Raw genomic sequence first — 11,178 nt, forward strand, 5'->3', positions numbered from 1 at the left:
TATATATATATATATACAGCATGTACTGATTTTATAATATTACACATAATATTGTTGTTATTCTTTCATGTCACTAGTCAATACTGCCAAACCTATTTTAAGGCATAGGGGTGAACTTCTTCTTGTTTTCCAGTGACAGAAAATTCGACTTCTTAAGCAGAACATACGTCACACCCCGTTTTACAAGGAGGACACATCCACAGACCATCCATCCACTCACAGATCGTAATTTTGACCTGAACCAGAGCACGAATAATCTTCGATCCAGTACCACCAGAAGGAAAGATTTGTTATAGGAACTTACACGACTTTGTCAGTCCGACAGATTTAGCTTGCGACAGTCACTATTTTGGCTGGCGGGGATCGAACTCTCGACCTCTTGGGCAGGGGTCCAACTCTCTATCAACCAGGTTATCCCCCCTCATGCATAATGTGCATTAGATATATTGGTATCAAAAATTTACAGATATTCAATAAAATATAAATTAATTTCTAAATAATATTTAATACACAAGGAAAGAATGAATATCAAAATCTAACAAATAAGTATATACCTTAAAAAAATTCTCAAACAGATAAGTGCTCCATTCTCTGACCGTCAGAAACAAAATTGCGTGAATGAACGTTATGCTTGTAAAAATTGCGTTTAGTATGGACCTCGACGTTGTTTGAGATTTAGACGATTTGCTTGTTGAAAACTGCTGAACGAGGCGAAATATTGTAGTGCTGCAGTCTATTGAGGAGTGAAAATGTTACGTTTTCGTTGTTCGTAGAAGAGGGAATGTGCCGGACTAGGATCGAACTTTGTCAACTCAACTGATTGTGGCAGAGTTTTTAACAATAACGGGGATACTTTTTTTTTTAAATCAAAGAAGGGATTTGATTGAATAAATTAACGTCCAACTTTAAAAATATCTTGATTCTAATGTTGTCTGCAAATATTTTTGATTCGTATTGATGCATATGCTTTGCCTTTTCTTTTTTTTTAAAAATATATAGTTAAATTATTAAGATTAGGAATTTTTGAAAAAGTTTTAATAGATTTTGAAAATTCAGGAATTTTGAGTTAGTTTTTTTTAAGAAATAGGTATGAAGACATGCTTTGAGAAGAACCAGTGCGTCCAATGAAAACAAAATTAGTTTTAAAATTTCAGGCCACAAAAAAAATAAATAAATAAATAACTGAAAAAGATAAAAAAAAGCATGCGTCTATAAAATAGATAGTGTTTAATAACATATTTTTTCCTTTTTATTTACTTCCTTATATATTATGAAATATATTAGATAATTGTAATTTTGGAACAAATTTTTGTCTTATTATTTACATCTTTATATATTGTACAGGATTCATTACTGCAAATGGAGAAAAATGGGTTGAGCAAAGACGGTTTTGTTTATCAGCAACTCGAGATCTAGGATTAGGAAGGCGTTCCTGGGAAGATCTAGTCACGGTAAATGTTTATTTAGCTATTTATTTAGTTTATTTAGCTATTTGAAATATGATTCGCACGCATCACTCAACCATGGCCACGAACTTAGTCCAATTTAAAGGGCTCAATCTTTTAGGGGCCATGGTAGAAATGCCTTGTAATTTTACCCCTGGTCAGGTGATATGGACAGCACATGCGCTGGTACCCCTTCTTCAAGACTTCCACATTTCAAAAATATGATTCACATTGCCAAAATTCTGAATCATAGATCCGAACTCTTTGACTGAGGGAAACTGATATTTTTTTATTCGAACTAAAGGCAGATAATTCTGTTTAAAAAACTATATCCATTACAGCCATGAAAAATTTCTAATTGTTGTTGTAATATAATTACAGGAGGAAGTGCATAGCTTTGCTGATGAAATTCAAAACGCAAAGGGAAATCCGGTAGATGCATCTCGCTCACTAGCACATTCTATTTCATCGAATATAATCTCACTTTTAATTGGTCGCCGACTTAAAAAAGATGAAGAAGCTGATAAAGTTCAACTGTCTGTAGACTATTCTGAGATATCTTTTACATACATGGGTCCATCTAATCCCGGAACCGTCATACCTGGCTTAAGAAAGTTTTTTGAAACATTCAAGATCGGAGGTTACGATAGAGCTGCAAAAATTGTGAGGAGGTTCCAGAAATTTATAAGGTGATGCTCTCATAAGTTTTACTTGTCATTTTATTTGAGAAAATTGGTAAATTGAATAGTTTAAAGTACTATTCATTAAACTCAATTTGTGAATTTTTTTGTTTTTATTACTTGTACATGGAGAAAAAAAGACTCAAGTAAAATTACCGTACTGTATGATAGGAATATTACTGGTAAACAATAACTATGATACTGTTAAGAAAAAAATATACTTCATTTAAATCATTCAGATGGTAATTTTTCCGTTTACATGTTAATGGCTAACTGGAAATTCTGTCTTTCAAAATTTTATTTCTTATAACCACAGATTTAGTAAAAAAAAAAAAAAAAAAACTAAGAAACTGAAAAGCAAATTTAACAAAATTACTGTTTTCCTTCTTCTTTTCTTAACTTCTTTCATTTTACCTTGCCATGCTTTAAGGTATAATGATAAAATTTCTAAATTTTATCGCATATTATAAAACCATATTTTATTTTAAATTTTACCATCACCAAAGTATTTTAATAAGAATTACCCAGCTTTTTGATGGTTATTCCCATAGAGCCAGAAGCACAGTGCATTTGCTCATATTCTGGTAGTTTTGACTATACTTATTTTTCCTCAGTGCGTAATATAAGAGTAATTTTTTTTTCTTTTAGAGATGAGATTTATCGACATAAGGCATTTCCAGAATTGAGTGACATGGATGATTTCATAAATTCGTATCTCGGAAAATTGGACAAATTATCCAACCATGAAACAAATGTTCGACATTATTTCTCAGGTAATAAGCTACGAACTAGTGTAAAGATAACACAAAAGCATTCTGCTGTAAAGATCCATAAAAAGTATGTAGAGGTCTTGAAATTAAAAGGAAGTAAAGTGGAAAATCCCTTTCTCTCCTTCGAAATTTTTTTATTAAAAACCAATAGTGCTGCAAAGGAGTTACCAACACCTTCAAAAAGGGAGAAGGCTTCCGCACTGGTTACCATAAACGAGAATTACATTTCTTTAGTAGTCCAAACGTAGAGAATGTCGAATTACCCCACTGCGCAGGTTAGTAGCCCGAGCGTAGTGGCCTCTTTTTTATTCATTCTCTACTGCGTAGTTTATGTTCGTAAGGTCGGACTAATAAATTGATCCGTGCAGAAGCTTTCCCTCTTCTAGGAAATGTTGAAACTCGTCAAACCCGTAGATTGTGTTATTTAGTAATTTAGGACGAACAACAGCATTTTCAACAATCGTTGTTTCAATATCCTGTAAGCTTTTATTCCTTTCACTTAATTCCTATTCAATATCAACTCCTTAATTAATAATAAGAAAAAAGCTTATAATAATATAAAAGCTTAATAAGCTTATTATTCGCTTATTATTTTCTAAGAATAAGCTGGAATAAGTTTATTATTCACTGAAAATAGTTTTGGGGAACACAAGCATTAAAGAATAATTTTTCGAAAAAAAATCCTATTATTTTTAGCAACAAGCATATATATTAGCGCTAATCGATACTTTTTAATATAGGTGTCTAAGCTGAAGTCACTTCTCTTACCTGTACATTGGCAATACATCAATAACTAATCAGTTCGATACCAAACCAAAAGGAACACGTTTCTATTGGATTTGGAATACGTATTGCTTAATAGGAATGGTAAAAGGAGCTAGTACCAAATCATAACCACAAAATTACGACAATTGATAGATTTATTCTACTTAAGGAAGTAGTAAACTAAAAAACGGAAAATAAAGAATTCTTAGGATAAAAAAACGATTTCAAGAATTCTTTACATTGAAATAAAAACTTTCATATTGTTTCTTTTTTTATTATTCTTATAGTTCTTAATCAGACGTAAAAAACCATTCTGTAGAGAACCATCATCAAATGAAAAAAAAAANCATAGAGCCAAAAACACGTACATTTCCTCATATTCTGGTAGTTTTTTCTAAGTGTTTATTTACAAAAATATACTTTAAAAAACATGTAAATATTCTAATTTATTGTTAAATACCAAGTTTTTTGATATTTTCATAGAGCCAAAAACACGTACATTTCCTCATATTCTGGTAGTTTTTTCTAAGTGTTTATTTACAAAAATATACTTTAAAAAACATGTAAATATTCTAATTTATTGTTAAATACCAAGTTTTTTGATATTTTCATAGAGCCAAAAACACGTACATTTCCTCATATTCTGGTAGTTTTTTCTAAGTGTTTATTTACAAAAATATACTTTAAAAAACATGTAAATATTCTAATTTATTGTTAAATACCAAGTTTTTTGATATTTTCATAGAGCCAAAAACACGTACATTTCCTCATATTCTGGTAGTTTTTTCTAAGTGTTTATTTACAAAAATATACTTTAAAAAACATGTAAATATTCTAATTTATTGTTAAATACCAAGTTTTTTGATATTTTCATAGAGCCAAAAACACGTACATTTCCTCATATTCTGGTAGTTTTTTCTAAGTGTTTATTTACAAAAATATACTTTAAAAAACATGTAAATATTCTAATTTATTGTTAAATACCAAGTTTTTTGATATTTTCATAGAGCCAAAAACACGTACATTTCCTCATATTCTGGTAGTTTTTTCTAAGTGTTTATTTACAAAAATATACTTTAAAAAACATGTAAATATTCTAATTTATTGTTAAATACCAAGTTTTTTGATATTTTCATAGAGCCAAAAACACGTACATTTCCTCATATTCTGGTAGTTTTTTCTAAGTGTTTATTTACAAAAATATACTTTAAAAAACATGTAAATATTCTAATTTATTGTTAAATACCAAGTTTTTTGATATTTTCATAGAGCCAAAAACACGTACATTTCCTCATATTCTGGTAGTTTTTTCTAAGTGTTTATTTACAAAAATATACTTTAAAAAACATGTAAATATTCTAATTTATTGTTAAATACCAAGTTTTTTGATATTTTCATAGAGCCAAAAACACGTACATTTCCTCATATTCTGGTAGTTTTTTCTAAGTGTTTATTTACAAAAATATACTTTAAAAAACATGTAAATATTCTAATTTATTGTTAAATACCAAGTTTTTTGATATTTTCATAGAGCCAAAAACACGTACATTTCCTCATATTCTGGTAGTTTTTTCTAAGTGTTTATTTACAAAAATATACTTTAAAAAACATGTAAATATTCTAATTTATTGTTAAATACCAAGTTTTTTGATATTTTCATAGAGCCAAAAACACGTACATTTCCTCATATTCTGGTAGTTTTTTCTAAGTGTTTATTTATAAAAATATACTTTAAAAAACATGTAAATATTCTAATTTATTGTTAAATACCAAGTTTTTTGATATTTTCATAGAGCCAAAAACATGTAAATTTCCTCATATTCTGGTAGTTTTTTCTAAGTGTTTATTTACAAAAATATACTTTAAAAAACATGTAAATATTCTAATTTATTGTTAAATACCAAGTTTTTTGATATTTTCATAGAGCCAAAAACACGTACATTTCCTCATATTCTGGTAGTTTTTTCTAAGTGTTTATTTACAAAAATATACTTTAAAAAACATGTAAATATTCTAATTTATTGTTAAATACCAAGTTTTTTGATATTTTCATAGAGCCAAAAACACGTACATTTCCTCATATTCTGGTAGTTTTTTCTAAGTGTTTATTTATAAAAATATACTTTAAAAAACATGTAAATATTCTAATTTATTGTTAAATACCAAGTTTTTTGATATTTTCATAGAGCCAAAAACACGTACATTTCCTCATATTCTGGTAGTTTTTTCTAAGTGTTTATTTATAAAAATATACTTTAAAAAACATGTAAATATTCTAATTTATTGTTAAATACCAAGTTTTTTGATATTTTCATAGAGCCAAAAACACGTACATTTCCTCATATTCTGGTAGTTTTTTCTAAGTGTTTATTTACAAAAATATACTTTAAAAAACATGTAAATATTCTAATTTATTGTTAAATACCAAGTTTTTTGATATTTTCATAGAGCCAAAAACATGTAAATTTCCTCATATTCTGGTAGTTTTTTCTAAGTGTTTATTTACTTTAAAAAACATGTAAATATTCTAATTTATTGTTATGTAATTTTTTCCTCAATATATCTAAATTTTCTTGCCCATCATTATTTAGTTATAACGAAATTTTCTTTTTCTTTTTTTTACTTTATAAATAAAACAACTTTTTCTTACCAAGTGAAATTATGTATGTTTTTTAGAGGAAATGCTGGAAGGTAATGTGAAGATTTTATTCCTTGGTGCCAGTGACACTATTTTAAGTTCACTGGGTTGGCTCTTCAGACTAATGGCTGACTATAAAGCTATTCAAGATAAAGTTTATAGAGAAATTATGGATGTTATAGGAAGAGATGGTGCTGTTAAGTACGAAGAGAGAGACAAAATTCCTTACACCTTTGCTGTCTTGATGGAATCGCAGCGTTTCTCAAGCATCGTACCTCTGAGTACAACCAGACAGTAAGAAATGTTATTCAAGGGGGATTAAAAATTTAAAGAAGTTGGGATTACAATTGATAAGCTACATTTTTTCGACTGTTATTTATTTTTATTGAGTGGTTCAAAAATAAATTTCCAGTTTACAAGTTTTCGGAAGTTTATCGGAAAATAACAGAATCTTTTTACTGTCTACATGGGAATATTTTTCATTTTATTTTATAACCGTAGTTTAACAGCCGATACGACTACCAATGTTCAACTTCGTTGCCTTGTATTTCGGTACCCAATCCAGAAGACAAGGGAACTCTGGATCAAGTATCGGGAAAAATTTGCCCTCATGGAGGACTTTTTGATGGAACTAACCCGCATTTGCGCTAGATGGAGTGGAAAACCACGGAAGTGTCCCACGGTTAGCCTGATGGCAAGGGAAGTCTAACCCATGATCCGTCTACCACTGAGGATATTTTTCATGAGCACTGTGGTCGATGTAAGCAGGCGGAGGCGAAATCTCTATCCCCTGAGCCACCACGCCTCCTCCATGGGGATAGTGTTTTTATACTCACTAAAACTGTCTGTAAAAAAATCTTTTATTGACGTTTAGGAAATGCGGCTTATCAGTTCGCTGCCTTATACCCTTAAATTATTTTGCAGTTATTTAATCATTAAATGAATTTATTTAATAAAACTATCTCTTCGGTATATCTGTGTTCTAAATGTGTTTTCATTATAGCGTGATACATACGTAAAATATTGCAAAGCATTTTTTCTATTTAAATGTTTTTATAAATGAATAGCGATTTCATTGCAAGTGCCTCTATATAGTAAAAAGTTTTTTAATAATTTCTTTTTTAATCAATATGGATATTTTTGCAATTAAATACATAATGCCTAATTTATTTAAAACGAAAAGTGTTGTTTAGATCTTAGCCTCTTATTACTACTGACATGACCTCTTATTACTGACCTCTTCTTACTGGAGAAAAGAATACTGGTAAAATTATCGTGTATGGTAATGGTAGTTTTGAAGAAAAAAAGTCATTTTGGTAATAAAAACTGAAATATATGATATTTAAATCATTCATTCTGCAATTTTCCCTTTCATACGGTAATGATTAACTGGGAATTCTGATTTTAAAAATTATAGTTCTTATTACCACGCATTTAATAATAAAATACATAACTGAAAGGTATATTTAACAGAATAAAGGTTTTTATGCCCTGATTTAAGGTATCACGATAAAATTACCTAATTTTATCACATGTTATAAAACCATATTTTATTGTTAATTTTAGAAAAGCATAACCAAAGTGCTTTAGTAAAAATTACCGAGCTTTCTGGTGTTTCCATAGAACCGAAAAACATATTATGGTAGTTTGGATAATACCTCGTTTTCTTAGTTACATTGTTATGAATCGTCATAAATTCTCTAACTGATTATAAGGTAATGACATATATTCCGTAAATCTAGTTTATTGATTAACTGGTACCAGTATTCTGTTGTCGAATTAATTTGTCACAATCTGAAGAATCATAATATTATTACTTTTAAATTTAATAGGTAAATTGACATTTTGCTGATTTGAAATTTGACCAGTTGTCATCTTAAATTTTTTTTTAAGGTAATACGCAATTTGGCTAATTAATGCAGCCACAATAACGTGTGTTTTAAGATTTTAAGACTGAAAAAAATAGTAAGGTTTCTTTCATAAACAAACTTTATTAGCAATACTTGCCGGAAAAAAAAATTTAGATATGCTTTGTAAATTTATGCTTTCTCAAACATTTATTGTAAAAAAAATTGCTTTACATTGCGAAGCAAAACAAAATTACAAGTTTATAAATAATTAATCTAAACAAAAAGCATTTTTCCTTTTAAGTATTTTAAAAATTATGTATGTTAATTAGGAATTGGAACAGGCATCAACTTAGAAAAGGTTTCTTGTATATAGCCATTGTTTTGTTCTGAAAGTTTTTTCATACATTTTTAACTTTTTTATTTAGAGCTAATCAAGATATTTCAATCAAGAACTTCATCATTCCAAAAGGCGCCGAAATTACAATTAACCTTTGGGCTCTTCATAATGATCCACAATATTGGAGTGAACCTGAAAAATTTAAACCAGAAAGATTTTTAACAGATAACGGAACAAAGCTAAGAAAACATCCAGAGAGTTATGCGCCATTTTCTATTGGTTAGTAGCATTTTCGTATTAAACTATCTCATTTTAATATCTAATTTAGCGCATTTCGGAATTGTGAAGCAATATTAATTTGAAAAATTTTGAGGTTTAAGAAAAATAAATTTTAGAATGTCAGAAGCTCCAGGATTCAGCATCAAATCTCAATCAAAAACAATTTTATCTAAAATTCAAACTAAGAATTACATATTTTATACTTACAGCTATTGTTTACGTTCAAAACTCAGAACTTTAGACTGTTACAAGATGTAACTTATTGCAGATTTTTCAATAAGTTTTAAAGGAAGTTATTTTCAAACTGTTATATTTTTAAGGAATAATACTTAAAAAGTTTTAAGAAGTGAAATTAAATGTTTTGCACTTAAAACTAACACTTATGTTCCTTACCAATATTTTGACTTAAAAATGCCTTGTACTTTTAAATAAATTAAATAAAAATTAACCGAACATTACAGGTCTGAACTGTTAACAAATAAAAAGTTTTATATTCTAGAAATGATATCACCTTTTTTAAATACTGACTTAAATTAAATTTCAAAAATTTAAAATATATAGAATTTTTATATTTTTAGGGTTAGTCAACTCAAATCTGAACAATTATAGCATTTTGAACTGTAATTTTTTGTCTATAATTTTGAACTATATATTTTTCTGATAAATTTTATAATTTCATAACTCCTTGCTGCTTTAGGTAAATTTATGAGATGAAAAAATGTCATTCCTAAAATTTTTTTAACTAAAGAGAAAAACTAGTTAGTCTTATGAAAAAACAAAAGCCACTAATCACCTTTTTATAATTTAACTGTTCAAATGAAATCAAAATGTAGTGTAATCAAATGTACTGAATTTACACTGAAATAGGGTTTATTTTACATAATTTGTTTCAAAATTCGCACTGTATTTATTGTGCAACGAAAATAAATATTTTTAAAAGTGCAATTAGTTGCACATTGAATAATAGTACATATTAAATACTTGCTTGTACATGTTTTATTTGTTTTTCCTTGACAGGTAGAAGGAACTGTCCTGGTGAAACTATTGCCTGGATGGAAATCCTGGCCTATTTTACTGAAATAGTTAGAAGGTTTGAAATATCTGTCCCACCAGGTTCACAAGTTGAATATAAAATTGTGAATGGATTAGTTGAGCATTTAGCCCCACAGCCTCTATGTTTTAAGGAAAGGAATTAAAGATTATCGTTGACTCTATCTCTATGTATAATTTTCATGTTTACTTTAAAATCGTGCTGTAGATTATCTATTTAAAGATATTTTTATGTAATATTGTTTTCATTGTGCCTTTATCATTGCGCTGGGTCATACATCATTTCCACGAGTTTTACCTTATTTGACTGAAAGTTAACATACATATGAAAATCGTTTATTTTTGTTCCAAACTGTGCTGGAACCCTAAATAATTATAACGAAATATATAAAAAAATCTTTATTGCAATTAGTCTAATGAATTTTTAATCATTATTTTAAATACCGTATAATTTAAGGCACATTAATGTTATTACTTTGATTAAAATTCTATATATTCTATAATTCTTTTAAATTCTTATAATAAATTCTTTTATATTCTATAATTGGAAAATAGTGATGCAAATTAAAGCTTAGAAAATTATACCATATTCATGTTCTGACTGGTGTAAGGTATCTAAAACAATTTGAAAAATGTACTATATGCTTATATTATAATTCGAGAGAAAAATGCCTCAGTCGATTTTCCATCAGTCGTACATCAAATTGTCGTATATGAAACAAAATCTATTGCACGTGAAAATTGTTTTAGTTATTTAAAATTAGCCCTTAAAGATTCTTCGTATCTCCAAAAATAATACTTATTAAATCATAACTATTAAAAGTGTAAAATTTAATTTTAAAAATTATAATTATAAAAGTATAAAATTTAATTTTAAAAATCATAATTATTCAAAGTGTGAAAGTATCAATATCAATTATCAAAATTATTTTATTACAAATTTGTAATTGCAATGTAATTACTTAAAGATATTTTGCTGAAATTTAAAGAGGATATTTTTATCTAAAAAGTTTGTTTTGAAACTTTGTAAGTAATAATAGAGTTTTTTCTTGTTTTGTTTTGAAACTTTTCGGCAGTTAGGAGGTAGTGTTTTCCAGGCGAAAATTTTTACATATCAAGTGTAAAAAAGTTTCTCCAAATATTCCTTAGTATTGTATCCAGATATCCAGATAGGTTCTAAATCAACTTCCAGAATTTTCTCACGAAAACAACATACGTGTTTTACATTGTTTTTATTAGGTACAATGCACAAAAAAAATCGGACCACCCTGAATAACTTTAGATTTAATGATCGGATCTTCATGGTCAAGGACTCAATTTTAATGATTTGAGGGGATGACCTCAATCATGTTAATTAATTAGTG

The 11,178-nt window shown here is 28.0% G+C and overlaps 1 protein-coding gene across 1 annotated transcript in view; it reads left to right on the top strand.

The window, feature by feature from the left end:
• Positions 1–10,051, top strand: part of LOC107438712 (cytochrome P450 2J4) — a gene marked incomplete at its 5' end in the record, with an annotated part of 13,801 nt that extends 3,750 nt beyond the window's left edge. Inside the window, 6 exon segments of the mRNA XM_016051047.3 lie at positions 1,345–1,451; positions 1,827–2,134; positions 2,774–2,898; positions 6,337–6,592; positions 8,574–8,764; positions 9,782–10,051. Of these exon segments, the coding sequence (XP_015906533.3) occupies positions 1,345–1,451; positions 1,827–2,134; positions 2,774–2,898; positions 6,337–6,592; positions 8,574–8,764; positions 9,782–9,960 (1,166 nt within the window).
• Between the last annotated feature and the right edge of the window lie 1,127 nt (positions 10,052–11,178).

Source organism: Parasteatoda tepidariorum, chromosome 6, assembly GCF_043381705.1.
Source record: "Parasteatoda tepidariorum isolate YZ-2023 chromosome 6, CAS_Ptep_4.0, whole genome shotgun sequence".
Lineage (NCBI taxonomy): Eukaryota > Metazoa > Arthropoda > Arachnida > Araneae > Theridiidae > Parasteatoda > Parasteatoda tepidariorum.